This window comes from Rhododendron vialii, chromosome 2a, assembly GCF_030253575.1.
Source record: "Rhododendron vialii isolate Sample 1 chromosome 2a, ASM3025357v1".
NCBI lineage: Eukaryota > Viridiplantae > Streptophyta > Magnoliopsida > Ericales > Ericaceae > Rhododendron > Rhododendron vialii.
This window is the reverse complement of record NC_080558.1, coordinates 22,931,909-22,952,002: the sequence shown is the minus strand read 5'-3', so window position 1 is coordinate 22,952,002 and position 20,094 is coordinate 22,931,909. Positions and strand designations below refer to the sequence as shown.

Here is a 20,094-nt window from a genome sequence, read left to right as displayed (position 1 = left end):
ACTGTTCACCCTTGCCGTCTCCGTTCACTCTACAGAATTTTCGTCCGGTCTACAGAATTGGACTAGCAGAAGTATGGTCAATTGATAGTCGAAGTATATGTCGGTAGGTAGGAGGGGACAGCGTGCGTGAGGGAGAGAGGATGGCAGCGGAAATAGAAATCGGCATATCGGTGCCGCTTTATTTTTTTGACTAATGGTGTCGAGGGGGGCGGCGGAGGCCTGGGGGTGGGATCGCGGAAGAGGAAGGCTTGTGGGAGTACAACTTGATGTTTCTCTGAAACTTATGCCAAGCGGTGGGAATTTCCAAGGCAAAACCAAAATATGAAAGGCTACAACTTTTACCAACAGGCCCTAGGGTGGCAACGATTCACAATGTCAGAAGAACTGAAAACGGAAAAACGTGTAGCTTCGGTTGTCAAAGGTTGGTTTGTTATTTTGGGTGGTTTGAAAGGGTAATTTTGGAAGGTGAAAAGTAGGAAACACCTTTGTACATTTAAAAGAAGTAGTATAGATAAGGCAGATTTCGCAAGAACTCAAACAAGGACCAAAAACATATCAAAGCACCTAAAATGTCTCATAAACACATAAATAGGGTATAGAATTCCTACCTCAAACTTTGAAGTGCAAACCCAAGAGATTGAATAAGCCCTAGCTTCCAAAATCTTAAAATTGACTAAGAACGCCCCTCTCCGAGCTTGAGCGAGCAAAATCCGAGGTCTAGAACACGCGCTTATGATGAATTTGTGGAGGATCTTGATGGGTTTGAGGTGCAAGGACTTGAAAAAGTGTGAAAGCGAGAGAGAGGTGTTGCCGTGGGAGAGAGGTAGATGTGGGAGTGGATTGTGTGAGAGAAAGAGGAGGAAAAGATGATTGTGTGGTTCCCCCAAACCCACCCCCCCGCCGCACACGCACACACACCCCTATATACATATCTTCCAATTTACAACCTCAAACCTTCCCACTATCACCACAACACACAAATTCCCAAACACAAAAATCACCACACTTAAATCAATTATCCACATTATTTTCCTATTTCAGTACATCTCAAGTACTTAATAAACATTCAAATTATTAAAAATAAACATGGGTCTCCACACACACACACACACACACTCTCTCTCTCTCCCTCTGTCCATTAATTTTCTCTTATTAATTGTACACCTCTCTCCTACCATTGGTAAAGTCTCTCTATCTCCCTCGAAGTATACTTTCTGTTAATTCATGATGGGTATTTATTTTTCACTTGCAAATTTACCCTCGGTGTCATAGTCGTTCAACGTTATGTGGGCACGCCACCCCGGAAATTTTGCTTGTGAAATTGGATGCGGCCCTTTTGTGTTTGGAAAAGCGCGGCGAAACGCCTCGATTCAGAGTCGCCACTCGGGTTTTAGCGGTGAAAACACCTAAGGAACCGAACTCGAGAACGTTTGCCACGTTTGTTTGATTTTGAAAAAGGCTTGTAGACTGGTCCGTCGTCACCTTCGATATCTGAAGTTCGGGAGCCAGATTACGAGAGGGGAAGGGTTTTATGGCACCCCTCTCGCCCAATCCGGAGATCGGTCTCTACTCGGGCATTTTATAAAACGTTTGCATTTTTCTCTCATTTGATCATTTTTTCGCCAGTTAGGGCGGGGGAACAGTTAACGGGGGTTAAAACTATAACAAGTTGTGATTTATGTGGCAAAATGTTTATGGATGACTTGATTACAATGCTAAATATAGATTGAGAACAAGCACTGAGCAAACTGGACAAATTGCAGTACGCTGCCCCGCAGGGGCATGAGCAAGTTCTACCAGCATGCACTGGTCGAGCCACTGCATGTTGGTTAGACTTGCGCACGCCACAGCAAGACTGGCGTACTCCACTTATCTGGTTTCACAGTCTTTGTTTGCAACCCTCTGGGCTCTGGAAAAGGACCAGCGCACACCCAGGACAAACCATGCAGTTTAATAGAACATAACATATACATTTACAGACAAGAGAGATGGCTTCAAGCCAAGAAAAGTAGCATAATACCCCAAAAACAGTGTGGGGATATAAAAGGGGCCAAGATTAAACTAAGATGCAAGGGCCAGTCACTGGATCCTAGTTTTAACTGCCGTAAACTAAGATGCAAGGGCCAGTCACTGGATCCTAGTTTTAACTGCCGTACGGCAGTCATGGACTGCCGTACGCACGTTTGACCCTAATCCAGTGCTTGGCTTTTGCATCATCTGGGCTTTGGAACATGACCAGAAGGATCCCAGAGGCCTTTTGAATAGACAAAGAGTAGGCAATAACTATCACATCTAAACAGTTCTAAATATACAGAAAGCAGTAAACTGGTTATTTAGCATGCTAAGGTGATCGACTGAAATGAGAGATAACAGAAATGAGGATCCATGATCCCCACGCCAGTAGTGCTCGTACTGCCATGACTGGCGTACAGCATATATATATTGGCGTGCGCCAGAGTCCATCTTATACGTTTGTCGTATTTTACCAGTTTGAGGCCAGGACTAGTATTACTTACTAGCCTGGGCCTTACTGGTTCCCCTCAGGGGCCAAAAACAGAAAGGGACACAAAGGTGGTATACCTTTTTGTTTGAGGATTGAAGGTGGTATTGAACTTAAAACTTGGAGATGGAAGCTTAGATGGTGACTGGATATCAGTAGGGTGTGTGGAAGTGGGTTGTTTTCCTTTCTCTTTCAATGGAAGAAAAGAGATGGAGAGCAAGAAAGAGGGAAGAAGAGAGCTTTTTCTTCTTAATGAGGCTAACCCCTTGCAAATGAATGCAAGGGGGGTATTTATAAGGGAGAGAGACTGAGATCAGTCTGGTGCTAGGGCTTGTTTGGCTGGCTTGGGTCAAGAAGAGAGCCTTCCCATGCATTAAATGCATGGGACTAGTTGATGGGGGGTGTAGGAGAGAGGGGGAGCGGGCCTGGCCGATATAATCATCAGGGGCTACTGTGGCCGACATCAGGATGGCACAAAAGTCTCGTCCATGTGGCTGAATAAAGTTGATTTGACTGGGTTTGACTGGCGTGCGCCACATATAGACCGGCGTGCGCCAGTGATAGCTGAATCAACGGTCGATGACTGACACGTGGCAGATAACTGGCGTACGCGTCCAATACACTGGCGTGTGCCAGTTGGGTTTTGCTGGGGCTGTTTAGCTCTGGTTCGAAAGGTTTGCAATGGGTTTGAAAAGGGGTTTGGGACGCTCAAAGCTCAAACACACCTTCGTCCTCAGACTGTTCTCGACTGTAATCATCATTGGGGTAATAAAAAATCGACAAATAACGTTATCTGGACAGTCCAGAATGGGGTGTCTACACGTTACAGTTCTTACTTTTGCATTTGATTCGACGGAGAAAAAGCAGGACTTTCATAACTTAACTTTTACTGGGGTTTTACTACTTATGTGTTTTCTTGTATCCGTTTGTATCGTAAGGAGGAGAACGTGATGAGTGGTTAATATATATATAACGTAAGGAGTCGAACCGTGAGGGTATCGAAGGCATAATGTTAATAACCATTTTTGCCCCACTGCTCCGGATTAATTACAAGTTCCACAAATCAAGTTCTGATGAAGCAATGCACGGGAAAGGGATATTTTTCAACTTCAATTGCAATGATCCGCGGGTCGCTCATCACGAAAGGATATTTCAAAATCCGACGACGTCACCATTGTAATGCGCGCCAATACAAGAAAAATGCCATGTCTCGTGACGCAATCGGATGGCGGACGTCAATCTTTCTATCATTCCAAAAATGCATGCTGATCAATTAATTAAATGCACCGGATCCAATCTTGCTAAAACAAAGCCATGAGACTTGTCTGGTACTCTGGTGTATGAGTTAAAGGCCAAGTTGCATTGGAATTGTAGTTTAATTTTCCACGTCAATGTTGCCGCAGCTCCCCATCTCCCTATATCAAGTCTTGCTTCAGTTTATAAGGAATCCGAAAAAATGAAGAGAGCACCGAACAAAGCCTTTGGAACTGGAGGGAATTAACGAGATGCAGGCTTGTGAGCAGCCGTGGGAAGTCGTCAGCCGCATTTGGGACTGGTAAAATGACACTGGCCGGGTTTGGGACTTGTAAAATTAAGATGCTCTTAGAAGTTGTGTTGCAGCTTAAGGGACATGTCCATGCGACCCATATGGGCAGTCGCGCCTACAGGGGCGACGACCCAAAGGCGCGTGACAAAAACGTTGGACATTCAGCTGCGTTGTGTGTGTTGTTGCGATGGAGTACGGGCGGATGCGGCGCATAAGTCGATACGTATTTGCATCTATATAAACAACCCCTTTGGCTTCTAAGATGGGGGTTCTTTTTCTGAGGAAGAATTCTAAAGAGAGGAGAAGAGAGATGCGAGAGTTTTCTTTTGTGAGTGAGCGATTTTCTCAGGAAAAGTTATATTCCGTAGGAGAGAATCCCAGGAGGTTCCGAGGGGGAACAGTGGATTCCGAGATGGAATCCCAGCCCAGGTTGTTCTTCCAGTTGTATTCCAAATTCGAGTTAGGATTATTTCTAGTCTTCGAGAATGGCTTTGTGCACAATAATCTATATTATAAAATAGTACGGTTTTCTGTAAAAATGTCTACGCATACAAATATATATGCATCTACAGCTGTTCGATTGTACTTTGTGATAAAGTTATAGCTGTTGGATCAAAAGAATGAATCTCTCTCTCTCTTCCCATAAATTACTCCAATTAAGACATTGTATTCAAAACCACCCATTAAGACATTATTCAAATGAGAACCAAAATCATACATAACCTTTATACAAAACCGAAATCAAAGCCATTGAGATCACCGAAATCAAAGCCAACATTCATTTTCCTATTCAAAACTCTATGGATACCAACCCAACCACACTGACCATGGCCACTGACGGTACATAGAGCTTACTCTGGGCCCTGCACGGATGATCCAACCTGTTCAATAATTTTAAAAAACAACAATGAGTGGGCCCATGAAAAATCAGTTCGATCTGATATGTGTAAGTGCTTGATCAAATCTTCTCATTTTTGAAAAATTGGAAAAAAAAATGGAAAGATTGGATGAAAAATGAGAAGATTGGATTGAGTACTTGTACATATTGGCTGGAGCTGATTTTTCACAATTTGACTCAGTTTTTATTTTAAAATTATTGAACGGCTTGGATCATCCATGTGGGTCCGGAGTGGACCCCGCGAATGATCGGTACGTACGATTTCTGTGCTTTGGTCAGTATCCGTAGCATCCTCCTTTCCTATTTCTAGGCTATCAAACGTATATCATGGAAATCACTGAAAATAGAATTTTCTGTACATTGTTCATATGATTTTCACATTCTTCTTTTTTACTTTCTCTACCTCTCCCCTCCTCCTCTCTCTCTCTCTCTCTCTTGGGAATTTCAATACCACCAAAATCTACTTCACCAAAACCACCTAGGTGAGTTCTTTCATTATTTTTTGTATATTTGCAACCTATTTCCCTTTCATTAAGATTATGATGTTTATCAATGGATATGTTGCGTTATTGTTTATAGCATAGATGAATTTGTTGGATACGGGTTGGTATATTACACGCAAGTTCAACATTAATTTGCGTGTTGTGATTGTTTGAGCCATATATTGCACGTGAGTTCAGTATTTGTTTCTGTGTGCTGATTGTTCGAGTCGTGCCTTCAGGCATGGACATATGCTAGTGTTAGCATAGTTCAGGATAGTAATTAATTTTTGCTATCTCATATTATGGTTTCATTTTTTGGTAAACATTAGTCTTTCGTATTTGTAATCCGTGAACAAGGTAATACAAGTTCATTTTTCAGAAGAAATTATTTATGTTGTTGTCTTTATTTCATTAGTAAGCCGTTGTTGGTATTAAAAATGAGATTCGTGTTTTGGCACGTTTTTTATTGACCAGTTCAATGCAAATCGACTTCGAATTCTTGAAAGTTTTCCACAAGATAATTATCCTTATTCTCGTTCGAAATTTATTTGCACTGAATTGAGGGTCTCGAAGGCCGTCGAAGTTAGTAAGCTGCCGTTGGTATCGAAAATGAAATTCATGCCTTGGCATATGTGTTTCATTAACCAATTCAATGCAAATTGATTTTATATTTTCAAAAACTTTTTTTTACAAATAAGTCCTGTTCAAAAATCTATTTACATTGAGGGTCCTAACGGCTGTCAAAGTTAGTAAGCTGTCGTTAGAATCAAAAATGAGATTCGCACCTACGTACGATTTTCATTAACCAATTCAACGCAAACGGATTTTTGAATTTAAAATTATCACAACTTTCAAATTGGGGCGAGGGTATACACGACAAAAATTAGGCCTTGCTATTTTGTCGTTTATGCTTGTAACGCCCCGAATTTTGGAAACGTTAAATAGACAATGTTTATTAAAAATCTAAATAGAGTCTAACTCATTATTACATCACAACCTCCATAAAAGTACTTTCATTACATAAGGGATGGAAACTAGGGTTTTTATTTACAGCTCTGCCTGCTTCTCCATCTTAACCAGCTCCTCGGCTCCGAAAGCCTCTAAGGTGTACAGCTCACCCTGATCATCTACAAAGTCTGACACATTATATCAGCGTCGCCTCCGGTATAATATATCAGGGTCACCAAAAGTAACACCATGAGCTACGAGAGCTTAGCAGAATAATCTTATACTCGCTAACCAATAAATTTACAAACAATAGATCATAGAAATAAGGGCAAATTTCAGTTTGACCCCTTATGGTTTGGGCCGGGTGCAGACACACCCCTCCTGCTTTGAATATCACCACATAACACCCTGTGGTTTGTGGACTAATGTGCACATCCAACTCTGTTAACAGAACTTGCGAAATGACTCTAATGCCCTTGTGAAATTTAACACCAGGTCTTCTTCCCCAAAACTCCTATCAAAACCCTAAATTTCACACCACCACCACCACCACCATACACATACCTGCCACCACCCGGCCATAACCGTTGCACCCCACCACACAAAATAAATTCCGGTAGCCCCTAAATCCGAATCGGCAGCCTCAGTCAATTCCACCATGGCTGCCCAACACCAACGAGCTCGTCCGCCACTGCGACCGTCGTAACATCTTCAGCCCCAATGCCCTCTTTACCCTGCTTGTCACTGCCATCCCCACCCTTTCACCGGTGAGTGAAGCACATTGGCGAGTGAAGCACACCTCCCATTAAATTGGACAGAAACTCTAACTGTGCACATTAGTCCACAAACCACAGGGTGTTATGTGGTGATATTCAAAGCAGGAGGGGTGTGTCTGCACCCGGCCCAAACCATAAGGGGTCAAACTGAAATTTTCCCTAGAAATAATATGCCACTTAGGAATTTCTAATAGCACATGCATATTCAATAAAGCACTTCACAATGACAAATCCACATTCGTTATTCAATTATCGTTGGTGTCTGTGATATCTGTGTTTTTCCTACGCGACTCATCGTAGACCGTGTCTCATTTTCATTTACCAAATCAACATTTCCAAACACCTTTTAGACATGCTACGTTACCAATGAGGCTACCACGTCCGGCTCCATTAGCAACACACACAATGGGCTATCAAGTCCGGCCACATTGCGGTTTCAAAATTCATACACACAAATGGGCTACCACGTCCGACCACATTGTAGTTTCAAAATATTTTTTCTTTCTTAGCTCCTCTCCGCGGATAACCAAGTCACACCTCCAATGAGACTACCACGTCCGGTCCCATTGGCAACACACACCACGCAATAGGCTACCACATCCGGTCACATTGCGGTTTCAAAACAAGTCTTTTCATTAATCACACCCAATGTGTCATGTTTCTAACTTTCTCTATTTTTGTGTCTCGTTTTCATGCAATGACTCCGCGGCAGGAATTTTCACGTAAATAATCGTAAATCATTCATTATAATCTTGAAGCTAAACTAGCAAAGATCATCCAACTCTATATTACTTATCATGCTCATATTATCCTTAAGTTCATGCAATCATGCTCAAACATTTAGCACACAACTTAAAGCATAGCGTCACATGGACAGACACCTTTAGAGTGGATACCACTTATGCTTTATCACATATCAAACAAATAATCCAAGTAATCACATATACATACTCATAACCATCCTTAAGATCAAAATTCAAATACTTTCATTCAAGTTTATGTTTTCAAAATCCGTTCTCTCTTCCTTTTTGGGAAGTTCAAAACAACATATGTTTTTCCGAAATATAAAATCGAGTTATTCAATATAGTCATATTTCTTTCCAAGCCTTCAGTAAAACACTTTTCAAGTTTTCATGTATTTCAACAATACAACGATATACACATTTTTCTTTATACTTAGAGATAGTGTGTACGGGACTCTACCGTTCTTCTTGGTGGTGGGGATGACTACGAGAAAAGATAAGCATGTCAGCGATCGAACAGAATGACCTCCTACGGTAAGCTTTCGGTAGTTTCGAAAGAGAAAATGTCTCTCTCGAAACTAGTTCTTGACTAAACTACTAAACTTTTTGGATCGAAAGGGTGGTCGAGCGGTGGTTTAGTGGCGGCTTTGGATGAGTTTCTTGGAGAACTCAAGAACACCAAGAATAAAGGAAGAACAAAGAACAAACTCAAAAATTCTAGAGAGAGAAGTTGATAGGGTTGAAGGTGTGAGTTGAATGACAAGAATGTGGTCCTATTTATAGAAAAAAAACTTGGCTCTCTCTCTCCTCTCATAGCCGGCCTCCCTCTCTCTCTCTCTCTCTCTCTCTCTCTCTCTCTCTCTCTCTCTCTCTCTCTCTCTCTCCCTCTCCCATGGATTTGTTCCATTGAATTGTCAAATCTTGTCTTCCAAGCATGCCAAAGCCTTGTCAATCCAACTTAGGTGTAAGACTAGGTAATCATGGAGATTTTCCAAGGCTTTAAGGCAATCCTAGGTGATTATAACCTAGGTTGGCAAGTCTTACAAGTCTAAGAGGTTAGCCTTCCATGTTTAGTCAATCATAGGTCTAGGTTGTAGTCAAAATCTAGGGTAATTAAGGGCTAGGTTCTAGGATGATTAAAGGCTAGATTGTGTGCTTGAAGTAGTCTAGGAATGGGTTGTCATGTGGTAATTAGGCTTAAGGCTAAGAAGGTGTAAGGAAGCATAGCTTTCTAGGAGAAAATAGTCACATGCACACACACATTCTCTCTCTCTCTCTCTCTCTCTCTCTCTCTTTCTCTCTTCCTAGGACTATGTACTTATATATATATATATATATGTCTATGTATATATAAGTATACTCAAGTGCTAAGTAGTCCTATAAAGTCTAAGGAAAGGTGATGATTAAAGTTAACCTTTCAAGTGCAAAGCATTGTCCAATGGGTAAGAATTTTCATAGAAAGTATATCTATGTACATATAGGCATACTTATAATAGGTTATGAGGTATATATACATATATATGCCTAGGGAAAGATCTAGCAAAGCAACTTTGGTGGGTAATTAGGTTTAGGCTATGATCCTTAGGATTGCATGTATGACAAGCATAATGATTACTACTTTTGGTAGCATAATGATGACTTCCTTTGGTCCAAAAGGTTCAAGTAGGGTTGGAAAGGTTTGTAAGGTTCATCTAGGGTTAGAAGAATGTAACTAGGTTGAATGGGTACTTAAGTTTTTTTAACTAATCGGTTGGAAACTAATTGTACTTGCCAAGTAGGAATTCTAGCCAAGAAATATAATTTAAATATTTTATTAAACTCGGTAGGAAAATATACAAGTGCTTCTACAAGCATACTTGTCTTTAGAAAATGACTAGATTGCCCTGTGTGAAGGGATTCAATTTTATAAGTCTTAAATATAATTATAGCGGATTATTAAAGCTAAAAGGAAAACTATAACGCAATTTAAGAATAAGAAATTTTCAAATATTAAAACAAGATTTTTATTTATTAAAAATTGGAGTTATTACAATACTCTTGAATTCACCATTCTTTATATATATATATACACACACTGTCAATTCAATTTTTTGTTTCTCTCGGCCGGAGATAAATTTTTGAAAGCGTTAATTTTGGAAAACAAGTAACCAAAAGAGCAATGTGGAGTGCCTAACACCTTCTACATTCGTAACGGTAAATTCCCAAACCCATCGTTGGGTATTTCCAAAGAAGATATCTTTAGAAAATTATGCTTTTATTTTTATTTGTGAATGACTCCTTTTAAGTTGGGGTGACTTAGAGCATCTCCAGCCTTCACCCATATTTTTTCTCAAATTTGAGTCAAATTTTGAGTAAAATTTCATTTTGGATAGACACATCTCCAGCCATCAAACCCAAATTTTACCCAAATATATATACATTTTATTCTTAATGGCATAATGGTAAATAAGGTAAAACAATCAAATCCAAAATGAAGAGGCCTGGTATTTTTCTCTCTCCATCTTTGTCTCTCTCTCCCCGAGAATCAAACACAATTTTTTTTTCTACACAAAATCCAGAACCGGACACAACGACAAAAGACAACTCTGAAACTCGGTCATCATCATCATTGGAGGCCAGAAGATAACGACAACTCTGGGGACCCAAGACGGCTTAGAAGTCACAAAGCCACAGCCACTTTCTGCATCACCTCTCAGACCGCCGGCCCTCGGCCTGCCACCACTGCCGATGAGGTTCTCTCTCTTTCTAACTAGCCGTTGGAGAAATGAGTCAAGGCAAAAGTTGTCCCAAATATGGGCAAAGAAATGGGTAAAACCCAAAATGGGGAAGGGTTCGGGTCAAAGATTGAAGAGAGATTTTTATGGTTTTTGCCCCATTTTTAAATTTGAATATTAAAATGGGTCAAGGCTGGAGATGCTCTTTACACACCTGAACTCATAGTTAAGTGGCGATTCTAATTTTTATTAAAGGCCAGTCTATATTTTTAGGTTTGGTTTAATCTCAACGCTAAATATTTTTGCCAAACCTGCGTATACTCGGTTATATTACGTAATGACTTTTTTGCCCCAATAGAGGACCTGGCAAGATCCCTATTTAAAGTGCCCCTATTTCCTTTTCTTTTTTTTTTTCAAACGGAAATACACCCCTATTTCCTTTTACCTTTAGATAAATATCGTAAAAATTATTTATCATCTCCTATAAATAAGAGAGAGAGAGATCCACAGTAGTCTCCTCCATCTCCCAACCTAAAGCTCAATAACCAGTCGTCCAGTCTAGGGTTTTTCTACCACCACTCCCCTCTCCCTCTAGGTTTTACTCTCTCTCTCTCTCTCTCTCTCTCTCTCTCTGTGTGTGTGCAATGGAACCTTCCAAGAAGCGAAAAGCCGACGAGAACGGAGCCTCCTCTCCTACTCCCTCACCCCTCCTCACCTCCGACGACGCCCGCAAGCTCCTCGAACCCCTAACCCACGACCACCTCCTCCAGATCCTCGCCCCTGCCCTCCTCTGCCACCCCGACCTCCTCTCCTCGGCCCGCTCCCTCGCTGACCCCGACCCCTCCCGCCGCAAGCTCTTCGTCCGCGGCCTTGGCCCCGACACAACCACCGACAAGCTCCGATCGCTCTTCTCCTCCCACGGTCCCATTGATGAAGCCGTCGTGATCACCGACAAGAACACGGGCAAGTCCAAGGGCTACGGCTTCGTCACGTACAAGCACGTCGACGGCGCTATCTTGGCCCTTAAAGAGCCCAGCAAGAAAATCGACGGTAATTAATTTTGAATAAATTGGTTAACTTTTTACAGTAATTTTTGACGCTTTTAGATTACAGTCCTGACGTTTTAGATTACTCGTATGAATTCTATCCATGATTTGGTTTGCATCAGGTAGGATGACGGTAACCCAACTGGCGGCGGTTGGGGTTTCTGCCACCGGAGCCGCTGACGTGGCAGCGAGGAAGATTTACGTGGGGAACGTGCCGTTTGAGATATCGGCGGAGAGGTTGTTGGGGCACTTCTTGGCGTATGGGGAGGTGGAGGAGGGGCCGCTAGGGTTTGATAAGAGTACGGGGAAGGCTAAGGGTTTTGCGTTTTTTATTTATAAGAGTGAGGAAGGGGCTAGGGCTTCACTTGTTGATCCGGCTAAGAATATTGATGGGCACCAGGTGACGTGTAAGTTGGCCGTGGATGGGGGGAAGAAGGCTGTGATAAAGTCGGTTACCGGGCCGAACAATGGAGTTGATAGTAATAGGGTTGGTGGGTCCATGCCGAATTCGAGCTATGGTGGGCCTGGTGGCGGCGGGTATGGAGGGTTTACTGGTGCGCCTCCGCCAATGATGGCCCACCAGAATCTGCATTCGAATTCACCGTTGCCGCCTTCATCTGGAGGTGGTCCAGGGTTTGGGAACCAGGGGCCCCCTCTGTATGGGGGTGGGGGTGGGGGTGGGGGTGTTGGTGGGTATGGTGGGGGTTTTGGTGGGGGACAGTATGGGGGACCGGCTTCGGGCGAATATGGTGGATTGAGCAATGCTGGTTCTTTTGGGAATAGGGTGCCCCCTAGTTCTGTTGGAATGCCATCTGGGGGATACCCAGAGAGTGGTGGAAATTATGGACTATCTTCTTCGGGTTTTCCAACTCCATTGAACCAACCTTCGTCTGGTCCTAGAGGTCCTCCCGGTGGAATGTACCAGGGTATGCCACCCTATTATTAAGGTAATCCCTCGTACATCGATTTTGTTGGTAATGTTTGGTATGTAGTTTTTCTAATAATTCATTTATCTTCACTTATGTTGCCAGTTGCCTCGACCTTGTTTGTTGTCTCGTATTACAGTAGCTGCTTGGCTCAGAAATTGGTGGTTTTGATTTCATTCATGTTTTATGTTGTTGATTAGTATTCATTTTGTGTTTGATGATCCTCATGTGGGGATTCCTTACTGTACATGTGCATAGGTCTTCCTTGATTGGGTTGGTTCACTGCACACTCTTTCATGATTTGTCCACCCTCTAGTACTATTTTTAGTAAAATGCCATCTTTTCTTCGTGACGGTCTAGTTTAAATGTTGGGCACTTCATTGTTTGTGCTCAAGTACTGTCATTTGTTCTTCTGCTGCATACCCCACTGGTATCTCTGTAATTCTTGAGAAATTGTCTTTTGCTGGGCTTTAAAAACTAGAAAGCCGAAGTTTAGCGAGGTTGATTTTTTGGCATATTTATTAGGCTGTGTTAATGTTGGAGCATACCTTCATTTTAGACAATATCAGTGTATTGTTCTTTCGAATGGTTTTATTAGAAGTTTGGTGACTTGGTGTCTAGTTGTCACTTCTTTCTGTTGGTCTTTGTTGGTATGTCGCTGCATGGGATTCACTACACTGGGGCCTCTCTGCTAGTTGGATGATATGGAACTTTTCTTGTTTTGATTTGAAAACTGCGTTTTAAGTGTTAAGGTGTCTTCTATTCAGGAATTTGTGCTAGTCACCTTGCTGTTGCCAACTCTAGCAAATTTTGTGCTGTGTTCTCTGATTGGTTTTTTGGGGTGGGGGATATTTTTTGAAGCCTGGTTCTAGCAACAATATGGAATAGAAGATACTCCTGATGAAATTTCTAATGGACACTATGTTACTTTTTTTTAGCTAAATGTGGAACTATATCTCGCAATGCTGCATTGCATGAAACACTGCACACTGCATTGATAGAAGTTGCTTCTGCTTTTGTGCTTCAATTTTTTGATGAAATGTGGAAATGCGTTGTCTTACAATGCTAGTCAATTACCCATATGTTGTGATTTCTGGAACGTCACCATATCTGACGACAAGCTGTCAGTTATTCGAAATTCCTTAGCAACATTTTGATGTGTTCGTGTACCATTATCCACAATGTTAACCCTTTTTCTGGTGTTAGATTTTTATTTATTTATTCCCCCTTTCCTAATTGCTGAAGTTAATTACTTGCTGAAGTTAATAATGTTAAAAAAAAAAAAATTTTTTTTGGGCTAAAGTTCACAACAACTTTTACTCCCTGAGCTATGAGAACATGCCTATATAAATGTTATCATTGATTTTGCATCAGGGAATGGTGGTGTGCTTAACTGGAATTTAGCAAAAACTAGTGAAATGAGATCTTCCCATTCTCAGCAATCTCAAGTTCTCTTCTATTTACAAGGATAATAAAATTTCATGATACAAGTATTCTATGTCTTTCGCTTGTTGAAAGTTGAAAAAACATACTCGTCTCCTCAATTGTACTTAGAGCTGCATTGGCTAGGACAATGATTAACTCTTTCTATTCATGGTTCTGCAAGTATGGTTAGAGGGGGTAACTTGCCTTTTGCTCTGACTTGATTATGCAATCAGTACTTACTAAATTTTCTCGTAGCATTGTGGGAATTTGAGTTCTAAGGTTTCTTGGCTCAATAAATGTATTGCTCCTTGCCCTTTTTGCTATTTTGTCTCGTTGGTAATGCCTATATGATGACTATTGTTTTTTTGAAAGAGTGTCTGTTCTATGTGATGGGTTATCTTGAATGACACATGTAGCTAGTGCTGTATTAGTGGAGAGTTGCCATTTCCAGAATCATTGGCTGGACATATAGGCTCCATATCAAGATATATTACCTCTATGTATTGATGGTACCCATTTCGTTGAATGTGGGATTTGTTGATCTCCTATTATGTAAATGTAATCCCTCATTTACTTTTGTTTTCTTATTATATGGCTAGATGTTGTATGACGGATTGAGTTGGATATGTGTTATTTGGTTCAGGTGTATGAGAGCTTCTTGGACGCATTAAATGGTTGTGGTGATTTCCTGGTTGTCCAGACAATGAAACCTTTGTTGATGAGTGGACTGCTGTGCATTTGCTGCTTCGCCTTTATGTTTTGGTTTTCATGACTTTTGCATTAAATTTGACTGGAGCTAGTCTATAATGTGGATGCGTTGCTTAAAAGTATTGCAGTATCCGAATTGCGAAATGTGTTCCTATTAGTTTTGTTTATCGAAATAATTACTATCAGTGGTTACCAATTTTTTGTCTTGGCCTTTATACTTGCACAACCTTTCAATTGTATGGTTGCATAGGAGCCTGATGCTTAATGCAGATTTTTGTGACACCCTTTGTACATGGACTAGAACCATTCAAGTTTCTTCTACATGCATTTACTCTGTATGTGTGAGAGTTGAGTGTGAGAGCTACATCTCCTCTCATGTGAACATTTCTTCAAGTCTGTACTTGGTTAATCATACCTTTCTTCTCTCTCTTAAGATGCTTGTATACTTTTTAGAGGGGCCACACTTTGCTGGACAGTAAGTTCCTTGCATACTTTGACATGCCTCTAATTGAGATTTTGTGTGCCTGCGATGAGAAAGGATACATGGCTGAAAGACTATGAGCTTTGGAAAATAGAATTGAAGGCGTTTATACCTTACGCACTTTTTTTGTGAGGTAACACATGGACATTTAATTGTCTACATATAGAATTCACTATGCCATTCTACTCTCTCATGTCCTCTGTCTGTCTGTCTGTCCTCTCCTTTTGTTGTTGGTTCCCAACTTGTTTGTCTTAACTGCTTGGACAATTCAGTGCTATATGTTTGGATTTAGACTTCTTGAGGGCAAGGAAAGGACCGGAATTATACTTTCATACATGTGTCTATTCATATATGTAAGGGTTATCAAACAAAAAGAGAGAGAATTAAGAAATTTATTAGGAATTAATCTTGATTATGTTCTCATTTTCTGAACTGAACCCAATAAAGTATGGGTACCTTTTCTTATGTTATTGTCCTTTCTGTTTCTTTTCCATTAAGCCTCTCTTTCCTCTAACGATCTAAAAACAATCAGTGCATGGCCTATCAAGATGTTTGTCTTGTTGCTGTGACTAAATGTCAAGGAAAATGGTCGTAAGAGATGAAGACACAACTTATATGTCGACGAATGCACTTCTTCAGAATAGAAAGAAAAATTAGGATAGAATTCTACTTTTGAGTAATGTGAGTGATTGTTCAAACATGGATACATAGAACGAAGGGAGGGGATTCTTCCTGCCCAAACCATAAATAACGCAGGGTCGTTCGTCTGCTTGACTAACTGTGTAACTTTACTAGTGGGGAGCATGTAAACTGCTTTGCTTGCTTGTTCTTACTTAGGGCTCCTTCAAATATTGTCCTTATTCAAATTTTTTTCGCATTTGTTAGTTTTTCGTCGATTTTTTGAGGATTATTGTTTGTCATGACGAGAGGAATCTAAAAAGTAAAAAATTACGAACGAAATCCAATTTTTTTTGAATATAGACTAAAAAATTGGCTTATTGGCTTATTTTCGTCTTTATTCAAAAAATTAGATTTTGATCGTAATTTTATACTTTTTAGATTCCTCTCGTCATGGCAAAGTAATAATCCTAAAAAAATCGACAAAAAACTAAAAAATGCGAAAAAAATTTGAATAAGGTCAAAAAAGAAAAGCCAAATGGCTTATTTAGCCGAAGGTGCCCTTAAGGACATAGCCATGATTGCTAGAAGTTGCAAGAATTCATTGATGATGATTCTTGGGGATGTATCATCGGGCATTTGACATGTAATCTGTCTGCCTGCTTCAGAAAGAACTGAGAAACTGTTGGATCCTTTGAAGTGTTGTTTCGGTTGAGTTTAGATTGCGAACAAGCACTGCTTTCACTAGAGTAGGATTACCTATTTGATCTCGAGCTGGTGCTCTTCCCATATGAGACGTTGTATTTTCACTGCTCTATTTGTTGTTCACCTTCATGTGTTGCGGTAATTGTGGGGTTGATTTTTTGTGGGTTTCATTTGTCCCTCGATAAGATAGACTACCTGAGAATCCAATTTGTGTCTTGAAATGTGGCTGAATTATCTGATCTATTAGTATTTGAGGATTACTCCTGGTTTGTCGTCTTGTTTAAATGCTATTTTGGCTAGGCAGATAAGAGTGTTTATGGGGGTTAGTGCATCAAGTGTCGTGGAAATTTAGCACGATGGTTTTAACTACTGATTTGAACTTTATATAGATCGCTAAACATTTCTTTCAGAATTTAGAGAAATCGTAGTCTACTATTCCTCATCTTATCAGTTTATGCTGTTAATCATGTATAGGACTGATGATTTTAATTTCAATGTCTTGAAATATGAGTTACGTTGCTGCATCCAGTCTTGTGTGATGGAGTAGATTTTATAGATTTTGCACCACGGTTTTAACTACTTAATCGAGCAAATTTCTTTGTGAAACCACTATTAAATTATTAGAAACTTTCGAAAACTATTGTCTGAAATTCATGTATCCTGGGTTGTGTTTGTTAGGAATCAGTTACAAATTCTCAACAACTTATGTGGGATTGGTAGGATTGAAATGCTTAGTTTCTTCATAACCCAACAGGAATCAAGAAAAAAACATGTCTTCTTTTTTTTGTTTCCTTCCCTGATACAAATGTTACTTGCATCAAGCCAAATGCATTATTAATCAACTAATTCCAGTTGAAAGTGTATGATGATCCAAGCAGGTGTTTGTTTGGATCCTACATGAGAAATAATTGTTCATGTTCCAGCCAATGCATCCAATATTGTGGTAGTGGTCAAATATGCGTTGCTAAGGATTTTAGGATACGTCAATGGAATTCTATGGAAATCTTTATACTTATGTTCTCTTTGTAGTGTATTTTTTTGGTAGAGAAGGGGTTGACCGTTTTAGTGGCAAGGAGCTTCCCGATGATTGAAGACCCTTGACACAAGAACGGTGGAGGATGAGAGGATTTCACCATGGGTAAAGCATGGAGAATTTGACTCTGACCGGAATTACTATTCCTTGGTGCTGGAAATCCATAAATTTTCCCGCAAATACTGTCTCCAAAGCAGCAAAAACAGGGAAGCACGAGGAAGGAGCAGCAAAAACAGGGAAGCACGTGAGAGGAGTTATCGGATATACTATTCCAAGAGAGCAAGCAAGAGAGCAAAAACACCTGTTATTTCAGATCAACTGTGATGACTCTGCCATAGTGACAGTGGGGACCAAAGAAAGTTCGTTATTATGGGTTTCAAACTGGCTGGGTTGCATTTGGAGAAATGGAACGTAAGTAGTGTTTGCGAAAGAAGCCACTGTCCTTTATATAGAATTTCTGACATATGAACGGTTGTGTAAAGGTACAACCCGAGTACACTAGCGAGCAAACTGTAGGACCAACAGAAACAATGTAATATAACAAGACAAATTTTGTTGCGTTAATGCCGTTCACAAAACGTGAATCAGATGTACAATTTCAGTTGTGTTCACGAATCATTCATAAAGTTTGAACAACGTAGAAGTTTTGTTTCTTAAATTACTCGTAATGCTTGGCTTAAATATCGATAGAGAAGAAATATAGTTGTGACGATCCCAATCTGGATTGTTTGGCAAGGAGAAACATTGCAAGTAACTTTACTCCTCCATTCTTGCGTCCGCTCTGGAGAGACAGTGCAAAAGGGGAGGATGTATATATGATTTGCAAAATTAGCTGAGTGTATAATTGAAAAGCGATGGGAGAGGCCCACAGCACCAGCGTATAACTAGCTGAGTGTATAATTCGCAAGAAAGTTTTTTTTATTTTTTATTTATCGACCAATTGCAACTCGTATAAAATGGAAGATGTGGAAAGAGACCAAAAGGTCCTTTCACACTCTCCTCGATAGGTGAAAGGGGTTTTGGTCGTCCTCCTCCTCCTCCTCCTCCTCGATACACACACGTATGCATCTATGTTAACTATATAATATGCGAGGAGCTTTGATCTCCCTCCTCCTCGATAGGTTTTCCACGCCGACTTTGGCAATGTCATAGCAGTATGAGAATATCAATTAATTTGGCTTACAAATTTTTGAATATCGTTAAAAGAATATCACAATAACATGTCATCAATGAAACATAACATTCTAGCTTGAAAGGGGTTTTGGTCTCTCTCTCTCTCTCTCTCTCAGAGAATCTCCATTGTAATAAGCAAATGAACGTGAATAAGCAAATTTAACAATGCTCAAAAAAACACATCTCATTGTAATAAGTAAAGTTACAAGTCTTTTAGTAAATAATTAAATTTCACTCATTTCATAACCAAACTTAACAACTTTTACTAATAACCAAAACTCAACCAAACTCAAAACTCAAAAACACTCCATATTGGAAAATAATTTGGTGTGATCAGGTGCGTGATTGGAACCTGTTTGCAAAAATAACCAATGTGGAGGTAGAGGTTGTTAAGTTTGATTATGAACTAAATAGATAATCAAATGTTGACGTGTCACATTTTGGTTATTGATTTTGATTATTACCATTGCGGATGCTCTCGTAAACGTTTTCGGCGCCGGCTGTGACAAAATCATAGCAGCTCTGCATTTTCAATTATAACTCACGTAGTCACGTGGGACCCAAATAGCTAAATAAATTCACTTCTAAAACACCGTCAAAAACACTTCCAGAAACAAAAAATCATAAACGCAATGCCTTAAGTAAAATTTTCACTTGCAAGAGACGCGAAGCAACGACTAGGCTGTGACAAGCATTTTCAATAGAGACCCGAGCCGGTATGAGACGACATGTGCACAATAAAGGTGGACCGATCGACCCGGCCTTAAACTCCCAACTACAACATCAACTTAAATATACACACGCTATTGGAGCTGGAATTACTGCGAAGATTTGGAACTGGAATGAACACTTTGTCATATAATTTTGTATTTGAGTATTGTATTAGGTTCTGGAAGATAATTGATATAACTTAAATACAAATTTTCAAAATGGATTTTATAGTTTTGATCATTTTTGACTTCGAGCTTGAACTCCATCTTGGTTCGTTTACATATATCAAGTTTAAGCAAGTTGAGCTTGAGCTTGTAAAAACTAGGTGATCCGAGCTCAAGCTTTGATTATCTTAGTTCAGTGGCTTGAGCTCGAGCCTCTCTCTCTTGTTTGGGAGCTGACCTCAAACACCTCAGGGCTCTTCTTAGCTCGGCTCCGTTGTAGTTCTAACCATAGCAACAAGTGAAAGAAAATCCAAAACATAGTACATACTAAAAATTCTTATCATGTTAAATAACCAAAAAAACAAACAAAAATCACTTCCTTTAATTGACTATGACATCAGGCCTCATGTCAAAATTGAGAGACCTAAATGAGCATATACATAAGAGTATGATTGTGACGTGGTATAAAATGGATTTTGTTAAATAGAGCAACGTTT

At 40.2% G+C, this 20,094-nt stretch overlaps 1 protein-coding gene across 7 annotated transcripts; it reads left to right on the top strand.

Moving 5' to 3' along the window:
- Positions 1 to 11,095: 11,095 nt before the first annotated feature.
- LOC131314512 (UBP1-associated protein 2C-like) lies at positions 11,096 to 18,207 on the top strand. Of its 7 annotated transcripts, none has more exons than XR_009196436.1 (4): positions 11,096 to 11,657; positions 11,776 to 12,600; positions 17,395 to 17,459; positions 17,567 to 18,207. XR_009196436.1 is itself a non-coding variant. In XM_058343228.1 (3 exons), the coding sequence occupies exons 1-2, from the start codon at positions 11,252 to 11,254 to the stop codon at positions 12,597 to 12,599; spliced, it is 1,230 nt and encodes a 409-aa protein (XP_058199211.1). In that variant the 5' UTR covers positions 11,096 to 11,251; the 3' UTR covers position 12,600; positions 17,567 to 18,207. The 7 variants fall into 7 exon arrangements, 5 of the variants coding, with proteins under 5 accessions (XP_058199211.1, XP_058199202.1, XP_058199194.1 ...); XR_009196435.1 differs by having other exon boundaries at positions 17,562 to 18,207; XM_058343228.1 differs by lacking the exon at positions 17,395 to 17,459.
- Positions 18,208 to 20,094: the final 1,887 nt, after the last annotated feature.